At 45.1% G+C, this 17,856-nt stretch overlaps 1 protein-coding gene across 1 annotated transcript in view; it reads left to right on the top strand.

Annotated features, from left to right (window-relative positions):
• LOC115147874 (uncharacterized) overlaps positions 1-17,843 on the top strand; it is a 31,402-nt gene extending 13,559 nt beyond the window's left edge. Inside the window, 14 exon segments of the mRNA XM_029690139.1 lie at positions 80-249; positions 3,878-5,506; positions 5,942-6,113; positions 6,253-6,613; positions 9,833-9,899; positions 10,006-10,092; positions 10,292-10,576; positions 12,050-12,150; positions 12,549-12,654; positions 13,588-13,677; positions 13,881-13,964; positions 16,512-16,592; positions 16,798-16,945; positions 17,257-17,843. Of these exon segments, the coding sequence (XP_029545999.1) occupies positions 80-249; positions 3,878-5,506; positions 5,942-6,113; positions 6,253-6,613; positions 9,833-9,899; positions 10,006-10,092; positions 10,292-10,576; positions 12,050-12,150; positions 12,549-12,654; positions 13,588-13,677; positions 13,881-13,964; positions 16,512-16,592; positions 16,798-16,945; positions 17,257-17,404 (3,529 nt within the window). The 3' untranslated portion in view covers positions 17,405-17,843.
• The last annotated feature ends 13 nt before the right edge of the window (positions 17,844-17,856 follow it).

Raw genomic sequence — 17,856 nt, 5'->3', positions numbered from 1 at the left:
TGAGCTGAGTTGAGTTCAATTGAGTTGTTGAGCTGAAGTGAAGTGCACTGCACTGAACTGAACTGTTTGGCACTTTCAGGTACTGCTGCTCCAAGTACAGGGGAGAGGAGTTCGACACCAGACTACCCCCTACCACCCCTCTACCCCCTACCACCACAGCTCAACTCATTTTTCCCACGCTATATGGCAGACAATACTTTGGCGATTATGGGATTTCAAGAGGTAACATTGATGATGATGGACTAGCTGGTTAATTAATTGTTAGGTGTTTGTGGCAGCAGTGTTGTAGTACTCAAAGATACATAGTGAGTGTATCAGTCTTGTCTCAGTGTCAGGTACATTTTTATTCAGAAACAATGAGGACTCATCGTTTCTTCCCGAGACCAGCTGAAACCAGCGGAGTAAAAAACAAATCATTGTCAGCAGTTAGCGCTAGTGGTGGGAAGTTGGACTCTTTTTACTGACTCTGATCTTTCCCACTCATTCAGTCTTTCTACTACTTTCGTTCATTTGCGTCACTGTTAGAGCATCACAGTGGAGGTGTCATAATACCCATAAAACCTAGCTGTCAAACAGGGAAATGGTTCCAATTGTTTTTCCACCATTCATTTCTCTCATAGGGTATTTTAGAAACACTTAAAATAAGGTCTGTGTTTCATGTAGGCTTACCCTGGCATGACGCTTTGATAACCATGTAAATCTCTCTCGGACAAGGTGACTTTTATCAATTGTTTGGGTTTGACCAACTATTTGTTTGCATAACCTATATAATATAACAAAGAAGCTATGCTATAATATTAAGTTTATACTCTATATGATAAGAGCATACTGCTGTGTGAGAGAAAGGGGCTCATGGGATGTTGAGTGATATGGAAAGAATGCAGATGCTGTGAATCAGGGATATGGAAGAGCTTGTTAAAAGATAAGGGCAGGATATGGGTGAAATGTATATACAGAGGGGTGTCGGGGTTTTAGAGAACTGTGCATTGTGCAGCCACAAGATAAATCGACTGCCAAAGATAATAACTACGCCCGGCAACAGGAGGCGTCTCGAGGTTGGGACCAACCTGCACGCCAACGATAGGATGAGTAAGTTTAAACCACGCTCATCCTCCCTCTGACAGGCCAGCAGTGAGTGGGAACTATCTCTGTCAGAGTATTTAATGAAAAGCAAAGGATGTGTCACACAGTTCTCTGTCTGCCCTGCGTGGTGTTACAGGGAGCCCGTATATACGAACCACATATTTACCATTCAAGTGTTTGCATTAATTAAAGTACAAAGAAATCAGAAGTTACTCTGTGTTAACTGTTTTATTCCAATACCAGATTGAATTGACGCGACCCGACACAATATATTCGGCTCTATTTACTCTCAGATTCGAAACAGCTAATTAGCATCAAAGTAGACATATCATGCAAAACTACAAATCCCTGCAAGTCATCTCTAGCTGACACCTTTGCTAACATTATCAATTTATTAATTACTACATTTAGCTAATCCAGAGATTCTTACCTTTGCCTCGATTCGTCAGTCTTGTCCAGATCATCATAGCATTTGTAGTTCTTTATGATAGCCACGCTAGTTTCACCTAGTCGGTTTGGGGATTCAAACAGGTGACCTTTTGGTTACCGGCCCAATGTTCTTAACTGCTAGGCTACTTGCTGCCCCATTTCGTTCACCAAAGGGGGCTTATTGGAACTGACATTTGTGACAGCCTTGTAAACGTGTGCTTTAAGCCATGTATATTTGTTGATTGCTAGGCATACAAATGAGATTATTTCTTGATACATTTGAGACGAGGTCTAGTTGTGGCCGTCCCGGACTAGATTGTGAACGACTCTTGGAGGAATGCTTTGCTTGATTACCATGAGGGTGATAAGCGCAGTCGTTTGCAAACTGCAGCACCCAAAAGATTCGTTCCCGAGTTTGAGTTTGTTGAGCAGAGGCTGTGTGTTTTGATTCTACAAAGCTGTGTCCATAACATTCAATAATCAATGTATTGCAGTTATTCTTGCACCATGTGATTCATTATCAGTTCTAATCATGTATTTTTCTTCTCTATGCTCATGATCTGTTTTCCTGCACGCATATGACAGACAGTTGGTGTTCAAAGCACTTCTCTGGAGCCGCCGGGCCTGAAGAGTGTGTATTAACCCTGCTGTAGGGTTCATTGCGGCCAGCATTAGCAGGTCAAACAAATGACTAAAATGAACGAATCATGACTCTCGAGTCAGTCAAAAGAGTCGTTCAAAAATAATGAATTGTTCGCAAACCGCATATCGCTAGTCAGCACGTAAAACAGCTTCGCCAGGCCAAATATCCACACTCCTTTCATGACACATGAATATCTGATCCCCTATTGAAACATGGGTGTTACGGAGTCTAGTTGATAGGTAATCGACTAGCCGGACTGTTCCCCGGACTCCGCGTGTAGGGATTTGTACAATGCATGAACAAGGCTATTGAACTAGACATTGGTGTCTGTCTTTATTACTTTATCCAATATATCATACTGAAACATGGTATCAGAAGTGGCTCGAAAACCACACGTTTGTTATTTTTGTAGCTAAGTACAGTATAGGCGCGGTTACGTTCCATATGCGAACACACGCCGATTCCTACTCACAACACTGATCAACTAGTTGTTAGCTGGTTAGCTAGCATCACTACCTACCTCGATGACTGAAGGCAAAGAAATCTCCTATTCCATCGCTATGGCAGCGAACATTCCGCCACCAAATCCCATGGTTCTCACAGGGGACTGGAATACTAATTGGGACAATTTTAGGGATGAATTCGAGGACTATGCGCTGGCGACCGGTCTACATGAGAAACCCAACGAGGTACAAGCGGCAACTCTGAGGAGTTTAATGGGCAGCGAATGCAGGCATATCTACCGGCACAATCTCACCCTCACAGCGCGACAACAGTGTGATGCAAAGGCTATATTGGATGCATTGGATAATTACTTCAAACCCGCCAGAAACGTCATTTACGAGCGGTTCGTTTTCGGAAGCTGCAAACAGGAAGAGGGTGAGTCAGTACACAACTTTGTAACCCGTTTGAGAGAAAAATCCGCCACTTGTGAATACGGGGGATTGAAAGATGAATTGATTCGTGACAAAATAGTACTGGGAATTGCAAATGAGGATACACGCCGGCGTCTACTGAGAGAGAGGGACTTAACATTAGTAACTGCCATCGAAATGTGCCGCACTGCCGAAGTCACTGACATGAGAATGAGAGCAATGGAAATCGAAACACCACGCTCCAACGTTGATACTGTTCACGCTGTTGCTAGGCAGACATTCAGGCAAAACCAATCGAGGCAGAGTAATTCACCACGAACGGTGAACACAGAGAGCCCAGTAGCATGTAAATACTGTGGGAATACGCACACACATGGCAAAGAGCACTGCCCTGCCTATGGAAAACCATGCAGAGCTTGTGGAACTAATAATCACTTTGCAAAAGTGTGTCTCAAAAGCAAAAGAAGGGTGAGTGAGGGCAAGATTCACTGTGTTGATGACATCACTCCATGTTCAGAGCTGAACAGTGAAAGTGACATTTACATGCATGAATCCATTGGGGCTGTACACTCAAGAGGGAAGAAATGGTTTGTGACACTACGATTACACAACAAGCAACAAGAATGTCAACTGGATTCCGGTGCTACATGCAATGTAATGAGCTACAAAGACAAAATCAATCTGGCACCTGACACACATCTATTGCCCAGCGACACTAGACTAAAGCTGTACTCAGGAGAGCTAATGAGCTCTATGGGCACCTTTGAGACCGAATGTCTTATTCGGGGACGCAAACACAAGCTGGAGTTTGAGATTGTGAAAACCAGTCAACATCCTCTCCTCTCAGGCTCTACATGCGAACGCCTGGGACTGATGCAGTTCACTGTACCAAATGACCTGCACGTTGTGGATCATGTCCAGCATGGACCCCTATCCAAAGAACAACTACTCAGCAGATATGACGATGTATTCAACATGCCCGTTGAATCAGTGCCTGGGGAGGTACACTTTGAAGTGGATGAGAGCATCACTCCAGTCCAGTGTGCTCCTCGCAATGTGCCCATTGCAATGAAAGTGGCTGTGAAGGCCCAGCTGGACAAGTATGAGGCCGATGGCCACATGACATCTGTGACCGAACCAACTGACTGGATCAGCAATATGGTCATAGTGAAAAAAACAGAGAAGCTGAGGGTCTGCATCGACCCAAAGCATCTGAACCAAGCACTGAAACGATCCCACTACATCATGCCGACACTAGAGGATGTCCTCTACAAGCTTCCCAAGGCCAGGATTTTCACCTTGGTGGATGCCCGAGATGCATTCCTTCAATGCAAGCTGGACGAAGAAAGCAGCTTCATGACTACCTTCTGGGGTCGGAAACGCTGGCTCAAGCTCCCGTTTGGTGTCTCAGTGGCACCTGAGATATACCAACGCAAGCAGCACGAGTTACTGGCTGGGCTCAAGGGCATTGAACCCATCGCCGACGATGTCCTGATCGTAGGCTGTGGTGACACAGACGATGAAGCAGAACGCGACCACGATGTGAAGCTCCTGGCACTGATGGAGCGCTGTCGATCAGTTAAGCTTCGTCTTGGCCTGAAGAAGCTACAGTTCAAGGTGAAAGACATTCACTTCCATGGCCACATTCTTTCAGCAAAAGGCCTGAAGCCGGACCCAGACAAGGTCCGAGCGATCCTCAACATGCCAAACCCATCTGATGCAAAAGGCGTACAGCGTCTCATCGGTTTTGCAAACTATCTTGCAAAGTTCATGCCACACCTATCAGCAGTCTGTGAGCCTCTGCGCCGGTTGCTGGACAAAGACACACCATGGCACTGGCTACCCAAGCACGAGGCCGCGGTGCAGGAGATGAAATCTCTGGCTTCATCCATGCCAGTGTTGCGCTACTACGACGTCACGAAGCCTGTCACAATCCAGAGTGACTCCAGCCAAAGGGGACTTGGATGCTGCCTTATGCAGGAAGGCCAACCCGTTGCGTTTGCCTCGAGAGCGCTCACCCCCACCGAACAGAACTATGCACAAATTGAGAAAGAGTGCCTCAGCATCGTCTTCTCCTGCCAGCGATTCCATCACTACTTATATGGTCGAGAGCTGGTCACCGCTGAAACTGACCACAAACCACTCATTGCCATATTCAGTAAACCTCTCCTCAACGCGCCCAAGAGGCTTCAAAGCATGCTCCTGACTCTGCAAAACTACAGCCTGAAGGTCATTTACAAGCCAGGACCAGAGATGTACATCAGCGACACACTGAGCAGGGCAACGGCACAATGTACAGGCAGAGGCACTGCCTATCAGCGGCAGGCCATCTGTTCGCTACAGCAGGAACAACAAGATGTTCAACAGATCAATCAGGCAGACTACTTAAACGTCACAGATCACCTCCTAGCCCAGATCAGGCAACACACTGACAAGGACGAACACCTACAATCACTGAAGTCCATGGCTCTCGCAGGTTGGCCATACCTGAAAGAGGAGACACCTTTCACAGTGAGAGAATACTGGACCTTTCGAGATGAGATCAGCGTGCAAAATGGCGTCTTGTTCAGAGCTCAGAAGGTCATTATTCCCAAATCACTACGTCCAGAGATGCTTACCCGCATACACTCCAGTCACGTTGGAGGTGACGCATGCTACCGCCAGGCTCGTGAAACATTATACTGGCCAAACATGCAAGCAGAAATGAAAGACTTTGTCAGCAAATGTACCACGTGCAACGAGTACGCTCATGAACAGCAAAAGGAAACCATGATGTCACACGAACTACCCACAAGGGCCTGGCAAATCGTCAGCATGGACTTATTCAGCCATAGACAAAAGGACTATCTTCTCATTGTTGATCACTACTCTGACTTTTGGGAAATTGAACTGCTCCCTGACTTGTCTGCAGAAACGGTCATAAAGCGCTGCAAGGCGCAGTTTGCCAGGCAAGGTCAGCCTGACAAGGTAATCACGGACAATAGCCCACAATTCACTGCACAGTTCAAGCGTTTCGCCTCAGAATGGGAGTTTGACCACGTGACCTCCTCTCCAAGACACCCAAAAGCAAATGGCAAGGCAGAGTCAGCTGTCAAGATTGCAAAAAAACCTGTTAAGCAGGGCCGCGCGCGACAGCAACGACCCATGGAAAGCGATCTTACAGTGGAGGAACACACCCACCGAAAACATGGACAGCAGCCCAGCACAACGCCTTCTGTCCAGACGTCTGAAGACTGCCATCCCCGTAGCTAACAAGCTACTTGAGCCCTGCGTCATGGTTGGCGTCACGGACAAACTGCGTCACAGAAAGCAGCTCGCTAAGTGCTTCTACGACCGGACTGCTCGAGACCTACCAGAGCTGGAGGTGGGTGAAACGATAAGGATGAAACCGCTGCCGGGAGACCACACAGGACTTTGGAGGCTGGGCACGTGCCTACAGAGAGTTGCACCACGCTCTTACCTGGTGGATGTTGGTGGCTCCCTCTATCGTCGCAATCGGGTGGATCTGCGCGTAGCAGAGCAGATAAACCAGAACACGCCATACACTCACCTAGATGAGCTGGATCACAGTCCAGGCCTAAGGGTAAGAGGTGCAGAATTGAGACATGAGCCAACTGAAGGTGAGGCTTCTACCCCACCAAGCTCTCCAGCTCGTGGCCCTAATCCTACCCCTGTCAGAGCCCATACTTACTCACGGGTGGGTCGGCTGTGCAAGCCACCGGACAGGCTTACTCTGTAAGCAAGAGACTGTGTTAACTTGTCCTCCTGTTTATTTAAAAAAAAAAAAAAAAAAAAAAAACATTTAAAAAGAAAGGAAGATGACAACTGAAGTAAAAAAAAAATGTCATGCGTTTTTAATTGTTATGACTTGATTGTTAAGAATTTAATGTTATGCTGTTATGTTTGCACTTTCTATTGAAAAGGACGATGTTACGGAGTCTAGTTGATAGGTAATCGACTAGCCGGACTGTTCCCCGGACTCCGCGTGTAGGGATTTGTACAATACATGAACAAGGCTATTGAACTAGACATTGGTGTCTGTCTTTATTACTTTATCCAATATATCATACTGAAACAATGGGGTTCCTACTTTACTTGTAAAATTATTGTCCATTACTTTCACTACAAAGTTTGAGGATATTTTTCAGTGCTCAGCAGGATTTCCTTGATTCGCTGGTAGGAAATAGTGTGGGAAATTGCTTGAAAGTTGTATGCTAACTATTAGTAAGGGGAGACTGGGGGAAGCTTGTCTTTTTATGGACCTGTTTGGGTTAGTGATAACTTTTGTCCTCAGCATTTAACACCATTCTGAATGTCTAAAGAATGTCCTTCTGAAATCTGAACACAGAAATGCTGGACATTTTCAACTCTTATTATGGTGGATTTGCATTTTTCTGGTCTCGGTCTTGGACCCCTTGCCCCCCTCCCGGTCTTTGTCTTGACTCGGACTGGATTTCCTCCAGTCTTGGTCTTGAATCGGTCTCGCTTTAGGTGGTCTTGAAAACAACACTGTAGGTCTTGTTAATTAAGTTGAGTTGAGTCTAATTTCATTCTAACCAGATCTAACTTCCATCCAAGTGGCCCCTGTATGTTACAGCAGAGAACTGAGCTGAAAATGATTGATTGCTCAATTAATCCATCAATCAATCGATTCATCCACCCATCCATCAAACAGAGTTGAAACATGTTTATTTTTTGGCATCAGGTGAAGAAATATTGACACAGTCTATACCGAGACTGGCATCCAAATGTGTTATGGAAGGACAGTGTCTGCTCAAACGGTCAGAAACAGACTCCATGAGGGTGGTATGAGGGCCCGACGTCCACAGGTATGGGTTGTGCTTACAGCCCAACACCGTGCAGGACGTTTGGCATTTGCCAGAGAACACCAAGATTGGCAAATTCGCCACTGGCGCCCTGTGCTCTTCAGAGATGAAAGCAGGTTCACACTGAGCACGTGACAGAGTCTGGAGACGCCATGGAGAACGTTCTGCTGCCTGCAACATCCTCCAGCATGACCGGTTTGGCGGTGGGTCAGTCATGGTGTGGGGTGGCATTTCTTTGGGGGGCCGCACAGCCCTCCATGTGCTTGCCAGAGGTAGCCTGACTGCCATTAGGTACCGAGATGAGATCCTCAGACCCCTTGTGAGACCATATGCTGGTGCGGTTGGCCCTGGGTTCCTCCTAATGCAAGACAATGCTAGACCTCATGTGGCTGGAGTGTGTCAGCAGTTCCTGCAAGAGGAAGGCATTGATGCTATGGACTGGCCCGCCCGTTCCCCAGACCTGAATCCAATTGAGCACATCTGGGACATCATGTCTCGCTCCATCCACCAATGCCACGTTGCACCACAGACTGTCCAGGAGTTGGCGGATGCTTTAGTCCAGGTCTGGGAGGAGATCCCTCAGGAGACCATCTGCCACCTCATCAGGAGCATGCCCAGGCGTTGTAGGGAGGTCATACAGGCACGTGGAGGCCACACACACTACTGAGCCTCATTTTGACTTGTTTTAAGGACATTACATCAAAGTTGGATCAGCCTGTAGTGTGGTTTTCCACTTTAATTTTGAGTGTGACTCCAAACCCAGACCTCCATGGGTTGATAAATTGGATTTCCATTGATTATTTTGTGTGATTTTGTTGTCAGCACATTCAACTATGTAAAGAAAAAAGTATTTAATAAGATTATTTCATTCATTCAGATCTAGGATGTGTTATTTTAGTGTTCCCTTTATTTTTTTGAGCAGTGTATATGTATGTATATACAATACACTAATATTTTGAATATTTCCCCGAACCTAGCCGTAATATCTTTATAATTACGGACCTTGCCGGTAAGACAATGTTCTTATTTTACCATGGTTTTCAACAATCACATTTACCATATTAGACATAATTTTCAATTGTATACCTCATCAATTTTAAGTTATATGTTGTAATTTAGCCACTTACATCAAACAGGTGTCTTACAAAATAAATTTGGATAGGTCCAATATGCAGAACTTTAGTTATTCACAATAGGTGTCTGCTTTACCTTTTTGTTTGACTGGTCAGGATTTGTGAAACACACCGTCCAACGACAGCGATGGCCAATCGTCCGGACAAATTCCAGCGAAGTCCTTCTACCAGAATCACGTCGGGGTCACCAATTGTTGGGTTGCGTCAATCGAATCTGGTATTAGGATATAAACAAACCATGCAACTTAGTTTTGCAATGATTATTTAATTCATCTTTAAGTAAATAGAATGATAGTACAAATGGTAAATATGATGTTCGTATATACGGGCTCACTGCACCACCTCGCAGGGTATACAGAGAACTCACTGTTTAAGCACAAAGTTCTTCTTTAATACTCTGACAGAGATAGTTCCCGCTCAGAGTAGGCCTATCAGAGTAGAGGCTGAGCGTGGTTTAGACTTACTCAGCCTATCGCAGGCGCACAGGCTGGTCCAAGCCTCCTGGCGCATCACATGTTGCCAGGTGTTGGATCTTATCTTCTTAGTGTATACTCAAGAGTCAGCAACCACTCAATTTCCAGTGATTTACTTATACAGTTGTTTGTCCACTCTATCTGTTCCTCACATGCTCCCCTTGTGATGGGTTTCACAACCTCCTATCACTAAGTCAGCTGCCTACACCTTGTTACACAATGTTCTCTTTGTCTACCCATTATGCTGTCCTGTTTAAGTTCTGATATATTATAAACCATAATTATAGTTGCACATTCAATATCTGCAGAAGCATAAAACCGAAAAATAACCCCACAGTATCTCTAACCTGTTTTCAAAACCCTTTAACAGGTGGAAGGAGTGCAGAAGACTAAAGTGCAGAGTTTTGTATTGAATCCTTCTGCCAAGGGAGGGAACGGTGAGTAGAACTAAGACATTCATCATCTCTAACCCTAATGCTTACCATTACCATGTCCCCTTTAGAAACAATCTTTACTAAGTCTTCTTACTATGTTTCCCCCCAGATGGGAGGCAGGTAGTGGAGGTGGACAAAGTGGTGCTGGGCTCCCTGGTTCCAAACTCTCAACCAGAGACATTTATCAACATCAGGGGTAGGCCTAACTGAGAAACAAGGTTTAAGTTATTACACAGAAATGGTGGCTGGCTGGTGCCTCTAAACCTTTGGGTTGGTTATGGGCATTGTGAAGCCAAAGCAACTGTGTGGACATATAACCTATTCCATTCCTTCCATTCTGCTCTCTACTCTACTCTACTCTACTCTGCTCTGCTCTGCTCTGCTCCTCCCACCAGGTAACCTGTTGGCTGACACCATAGACAACAGTATCAGCGGTGACTCTCTGGCCTCTTTGATCTGTATGCCTGGTGGCTGTGTGGAACAAAATCTAGCCAGCATCACCCTGCCTCTTATAGCCACTGTCTACCTGGACCGTTCCAACGACTGGGAGACTGTAGGGGTGCAACGCAGGGTGGAGGCCATCAACTACATACAGAAAGGCTACCAGAAGCAGCTGGTGTATAAGAAGAAAGATGACTCTTACCCCCCCTACAGGAATGAAGGCACAAGCACATGGTATTGTTCAAATACATAGAAGAAGAAAAATGTGTATCATATCATGTATTCAATCACAGAGTAATCTAAATAATACAATGGATTGTATTTGTAACCCTCTCTCTCTACCTCCTCCCTTTTCTCTCTTTTTCTGTCTCACTCTCCCTCCCCCTCTACCTCTCTCCCTTCCCTTCCCCTCCACCTTCTCTTTCCCCCCTCGACCTCTCCCCCTTCCTCCACCCTCTCCTCCCTCCCCCTCCACCTCTCTCAAGTCTCCTCCTCTCCCTTCACCTCTCTCCCTTCCCCCGCACCCTCACTTTCACCCCCTCTCCCCCCACCCTCTCTTTCTCCCCCTCTCCCTCCACCTCTCTCCCTCTCCCCCCACCTCTCTCCCTCTCCCTCCACCTCTCTCCCTCTCCCCCCACCCTCTCTTTCTCCCCCTCTCCCTCCACCTCTCTCCCTCTCCCCCCACCTCTCTCCCTCTCCCTCCACCTCTCTCCCTCTCCCCCCACCCTCTCTTTCTCCCCCTCTCCCTCCACCTCTCTCCCTCTCCCTCCACCCTCTCTTTCTCCCCCTCTCCCTCCACCTCTCTCCCTCTCCCTCCACCTCTCTCCCTCTCCCTCCACCCTCTCCCTTCCCCACCACCCTCTTTCTCTTTATTTCCCTGGCACATGGAATTAATAAGCAGCCAATGGATAGACAGTGAAGTTGTATTCTATTGTATTAGAATGGGATCCAGAATGCTGCCAACTATCTGAGGAGCGCGTATGGTAGTCTGAACAGGCCCTACTCTCTGGCCATCTCTGCCTACGCTCTGTCTCTGGTTGACGAGGCACCTTCACTGTTCTTAAAAACCCTGCTACTCAAAGCTGCCTCTCCAGGTAGGGAAATGTCTGTCTCTCTCTCTCCCTCCCCCTCTCTATTCTCTGCTGTGCTTCACTGTTATTCTCTCCTTGGTTTCCTTATCCTGTAAACCATCTAATCCATGCTTTGGTTTTATTTCCCTGGCACTGTTTCCAAATGCTAACGTTTTAGCATGTGTAGCACAAACCCAATTCATATGGATATGTTTTAATTTTTTTCGCACATCGTGTCCAAATCATCGGAAAGTATCGAACATTTATTGTGAAGCTCAACAAGGTCACTTACAGATGATTTGAACATGATGCCCAAAAATGTTAATATCGGACCCATTACTTTAATGAGATTTGCCACACTAATGCTAAATGTTAAAGAGGATTTGTGCCACATATCCATTTGGAAACAGTGTCAGGGAAACTAAACCTAAGCATGGATTACTGTCATACCTTGTCCATAGACTGCTTACAGGGTAAGGAAACCAATGTGTCATTTAGGTGAACTATCCCTTTAATCCACGTGTAATGTTCATCTGTCTCCACTAGATGGCTGTCTAACTGCATGTCTGGTCTTTGACTCAATGTCCAACTTGATTTCGACTGTGTGTGTTAAGTGTAGCTTATTGTGACCATGTTTGTTTGTTTGCCTCCAGCTGACCAACTCAGTGGACCGTTACATCAACAACTTCCAGATAGTGGACAACCTGAGTGACAGAGGCTCCCTCATCATCCACCTCTTCAAGGTACCAGAACAGATCTAGGATCAGCTTATCCTCCCCTAAATCCTAACGTTTTAGGTGGGATCTTAGATCATTGTCAAGGGGTAACTTCCTTCCTTTTCATCATTCACCTGTTCAAGGTACTGGAATCATAGAAATAGAATCTCAATAGAATCTCATTCTATTTCTATGACCTGAACGTAGAGAGACAAGCGTTGCCATGTCAACCGTAGTTGACTGGTCATCATTTTTTCACTCTGTCTGGGTAGAGGTTGTCTGTGGCCTGTAGGCACAGATCTAGAATCAGCTTTCCCTCCCCAGATGTTAAAGGTGAAAGGCAAACTATTAACTCAAAACTGGCCTTAGATCAGTGTCCGTTGGTAGCTTCATTGTGCTCTCCTGTGGTCTACCTGTGCTACCAGGTGTCCAACAAGGAGACTGAGACCATCATCTTCCGACTGCAGCAGATGTTCAAAGTGGGACTCCTCCAGCCTTCATCTGTCACTGTCTACGAGTACTACAACCCAGGTAGATACTGTCATTGCACTGTCTATGAGTACTACAACCCAGGTAGATACTGTCTATGAGTACTACAACCCAGGTAGATACTGTCTATGAGTACTACAACCCAGGTAGATACTGTCACTGTCTATGAGTACTACAACCCAGGTAGATACTGTCTATGAGTACTACAACCCAGGTAGATACTGTCTATGAGTACTACAACCCAGGTAGATACTGTCACTGTCTATGAGTACTACAACCCAGGTAGATACTGTCACTGTCTATGAGTACTACAACCCAGGTAGATACTGTCACTGTCTATGAGTACTACAACCCAGGTAGATACTGTCTATGAGTACTACAACCCAGGTAGATACTGTCACTGTCTATGAGTACTACAACCCAGGTAGATACTGTTCCTGTCTATGAGTATTACAACCCAGGTAGATACTGTTCCTGTCTATGAGTACTACAACCCAGGTAGATACTGTTCCTGTCTATGAGTACTACAACCCAGGTAGATACTGTTCCTGTCTATGAGTACTACAACCCAGGTAGATACTGTCATTGCACTGTCTATGAGTACTACAACCCAGGTAGATACTGTTCCTGTCTATGAGTACTACAACCCAGGTAGATACTGTTCCTGTCTATGAGTACTACAACCCAGGTAGATACTGTTCCTGTCTATGAGTACTACAACCCAGGTAGATACTGTTCCTGTCTATGAGTACTACAACCCAGGTAGATACTGTCCCTGTCTATGAGTACTACAACCCAGGTAGATACTGTTCCTGTCTATGAGTACTACAACCCAGGTAGGACTATGGACTCAGGTTTGTTTTGACTAGATTACATATGCCCTCGAACAAGAGAAGCTATCTTAAACATTGGAGTTGATCATTTCTCTCAGTCTTGTGGAGAAATGTTAACATAGCGTGTCTCTCTCTCTGTCAGATCACCGCTGCAGTCGCTTCTACAGCCCCAAAGAGGACAAGGACGAACTCACACAGATCTGCAGGAACAAGATATGTCGCTGTACACAAGGTGTGTGTGTGTTTCTGTGTGTGTGTGTTTCTGTGTGTGTGTGTGTGTGTGTTTGTATGTATCTGTGTATCTGTGTGTGTGTGTTTGTATGTATCTGTGTTTGAGTGTATCTGTGTGTGTGTGTGTGTGTTTGTGTGTATCTGTGTGTGTTTATGTGTGTGCAATACATAAGTGTGTGTGATAATGATGTGTCTCTCTCCTAGGTGACTGCTCTGTGTCTAAGTCCCTAACCGATCCAGTCCCCTATGGAGCACGAGAGGACCATGCCTACAAAGGATTATACCACTGTATACTATATCTGTTTTCACTGTAGAATATAATACACATGTTATAGACATATTATAGACACGTTATAGGCACGTTATAGACACGTTATAGGCACGTTATATACATGTTATAGACATAGGCATTATAGACATAGGCACGTTATAGGCATTATGGACATGTTAGACACTAGACATGTTATAGGCACATTATAGACATGTTATAGGCATTATAAACATTTTATAGGCATTATAGACATGTTATAGGCATTATAGACATGTTATAGGCATTATAGATATGTTCTGAACGTTGTAGACATGTTATAGAAACTATATAGATATTATATACATTATAGACACGTTATATACATTATAGACATGTTATATACATTATAGACATGTTATATAAACTATATACATGTTATATACATAGACACGTTATATACATTATAGACATGTTATATACATTATAGACATGTTATAGAAACTATATATGTTATAGACATGTTATAGGCATGTTATAGGCATTATAGACATGTTATAGGCATTATAGACATGTTATAGGTATTATAGACATAAAAACATCTAATAAAATGTCATTTGTCACATGCGCCGAATACAACATTGAAATGCTTACTTACAAGCCCTTAACCAACAATGCAGTTTTCTTTCATCACATTCCCAGTGGGTCAGAAGTTTAAATACACTCAATTAGTATTTGGTAGCATTGACTTTAAATTGTTTAACTTGGGTCAAACGTTTCGGGTAGCCTTCCACAAGCTTCCCACAATAAGTTGGGTGAATTATGGCCCATTCCTCCTGACAGAGCTGGTGTAACGGAGTCAGGTTTGTAGGCCTCCTTGCTCACACACACTTTTTCAGTTCTGCCCACACATTTTCTTTGGGATTGAGGTTAGGGCTTTGTGATGGCCACTCCAATACCTTGACTTTGTTGTCCTTAAGTCATTTTGCCACAACTTTGGAAGTATGCTTGGGGTCATTGTCCATTTGGAAGACCCATTTGCGACCAAGCTTTAACTTCCTGACGGATGTCTTGAAATGTTGCTTCAATATATCCACATAATTTTCCTTCCTCATGCAGCCATCTATTTTGTGAAGTGCACCAGTCCCTCCTGCAGCAAAGCACCCCCACAACATGATGCTGCCCCCCTGTGCTTCACGGTTGGGATGGTGTTCTTTGGCTTGCAAGCCTACCCCTTTTTCCTCCAAACATAACAATGGTCATTATGGCCAAACAGTTCTGTTTTTGTTTCATCAGACCAGAGGACATTTCTCCAAAAAGTGCGATCTTTGTCCCCATGTGCAGTTGCAAACCGTAATCTGGCTTTTTTTATGGCGGTTTTGGAGCAGTGGCTTCTTCCTTGCTGAGCAGCCTTTCAGGTTATGTCGATATAGGACTCGTTTTACTGTGGATATAGATACTTTTGTACCTATTTCCTCCAGCATCTTCACAAGGTCCTTTGTTGCTGTTCTGGGATTGATTTACACTTTTCGCACCAAAGTACGTTCATCTCTAGGAGACGATGTGTCTCCTTCCTGAGCGGTATGACGGCTGCGTGGTCCCATGGTGTTTATACTTGGGTACTATTGTTTGTACAGATGAACGTGGTACCTTCAGGCATTTAGGCCTTGAAATACATCCACAGGTACACCTCCAATTGACTGAAATGATGTCAATGAACCTATCAGAAACTTCTAAAGCCATGACATCATTTTCTGGAATTTTCCAAGCTGTTTAAAGGCACAGTCAACTTAGTGTATGTAAACTTCTGACCCACTGGAATTGTAAGTGAAATAATCTGTCTGTAAAGAATTGTTTGAAAACTTACTTGTGTCGTGCACACAGTAGATGTCCTAACTGACTTGCCAAAACTATAGTTTGTTAACAAGAAATTTGTGGAGTGGTTGAAAAACAAGTTTTAATGACCCCAACCTAAGTGTATGTAAACTTCAGATTTCAACTCTATATACAGGGTGTACTGGTGCAAAGTCAATGTGTGGGGGCACCGGTTAGTCAAGGTAATTGAGGTAATATATACATGTGGGTGGAGTTATTAAAGTGACTTATGCATAGATAATAACAGAGTAGCAGCAGCGTAAAAGGGGGGGAAGGGGCAATGCAAGTAGTCTGGGTAGCCATTAAATTAGATGTTCAGGAGTCTTATGGCTTGGGGGTGGAAGCTGTTCAGAAGCCTCTTGGACCTAGACTTGGTGCTCCGATACCGCTTGCCGTGCGGTAGCAGAGAGAACAGTATGACTAGGTTGACTGGAGTCTTTGGCAATTGTTAGGTATTGTTATATTGTGACATGTTATAGGTATTGTAAATCTGTCACACTGAGACAATACTATACCATGTACAGTATATGGTACAGCTATAAATGAAAGTTTTACCTCTGACGGACAACAATCATCTAACTCTTCATTCTTTAATTGTCTTAGTCAAATTGTTCCTTGGGGACAGTCAAGTGTATCATGTCATGTATCATATCATTGATTGAGCAGAGTGTATTTTGCTGTTCTCTGACCCTTCTCACGCTTCTGTCCTCCAGGGTACAAGGCCAAGGTCCTGAGTGTCAGCCAGAGTCAGTACGACAGATATGAGATGAAGATCACACAGGTTATAAAAATAGGTAAGCCTCCCATGTCATGTTATCTTATGCCATCTAGTCCTTCTCTGTCCTCTACCCATCTCTCCTTACCCTCGTTGTTTCAGAATGTGATGCTGAGTTAGTTCAAACGTGGTTAACTCTGTTTCTCTCTCTCTCCCTCTCTCTGTCTATACCTCCCTCTCTCCCCCTCCTCCTGCCCCCATCCCTCCCTCCCCTCTCTCTCTAGGAGTGGAGGAGGGAGTCAGTGTGGGTGACACTAGGGTCTTCCTGTCCCATGCTGGCTGTAGAGGAGGTCTGGACCTGAAGGAGGGTACAGACTACCTCATCATGGGGCCAAAAACTGACCTCTGGTACAAGGACAGCTCCACCAACAGGTGAGGAGAGGCAGCGACATGTTATAATGGACTTCTAGTACTGGCAAGACAAAGCAAGTCAGAGCAATGAAGTTCATGTTAATACCTGCCTAAAGGGGTTATTTTCTCCTCTCTCTCTCTCTCTCTCCTCTCCTCTCTCTCTCTCCTCTCTCTCTCTCTCTCTCTCTCTCTCTCCTCTCTCTCTCTCTCTCTCTCTCTCTCTCTCTCTCTCTCTCTCTCTCTCTCTCTCTCTCTCCTCTCTCTCTCTCTCTCTCTCTCTCTCTCTCTCTCTCTCTCTCTCTCCTCTCTCTCTCTCTCTCTCTCTCTCTCAGTGCCACATACATGCTGGGCAAGGATACCTGGGTAGAGCGTTGGCCCACCTCCACAGAGTGTGCTAGTGATGCCAAACTCAAGGCCAGGTGCACAGAGGTGGACAACTTCAGCAAGGACCTCTCAGAGAAGGGATGTCGGTTTAAATAGCCTCACTCAACTCAACTCAACTCACACTTTGCCTATCAGCTGCCATCTAGCTTTACACCTCTGGATGCACTGGTTCAGCAGAAGCCGTCACCATTTGAGCAATGCAGTCGACATATCCTGCTCTGTTGTATAATCCCCATGGTAACCATTAGAGGAAAACGGACATTAGAATTAAAAAGCGTAAAAACAGACTGGTGTTAAGCCTGGGTGGGTCTAGGATTGTGTTACTGGGAGCTCAGCGATTCGTCACAGCCAGGTCTACTTGAGATGGCATACAATCACAGCACACACACTCACACGATGGGAACTCAATCAGGTGGCACTGGGTGCAGTGGAATATTGTCTCACTACTGTGTAGAATGCATTAGTGTTCCTGAATGTTCCACATAGAGGGAAGAACAGAATAAAGAACACCAGGGAGATTCTCAGTACAAACCCTGTATTGAGTTTTG

The sequence above is a fragment of the Salmo trutta genome, chromosome 14 (genome assembly GCF_901001165.1).
Source record: "Salmo trutta chromosome 14, fSalTru1.1, whole genome shotgun sequence".
Taxonomy (NCBI): domain Eukaryota; kingdom Metazoa; phylum Chordata; class Actinopteri; order Salmoniformes; family Salmonidae; genus Salmo; species Salmo trutta.
This window is presented reverse-complemented; position numbering and strand designations above follow the sequence as displayed.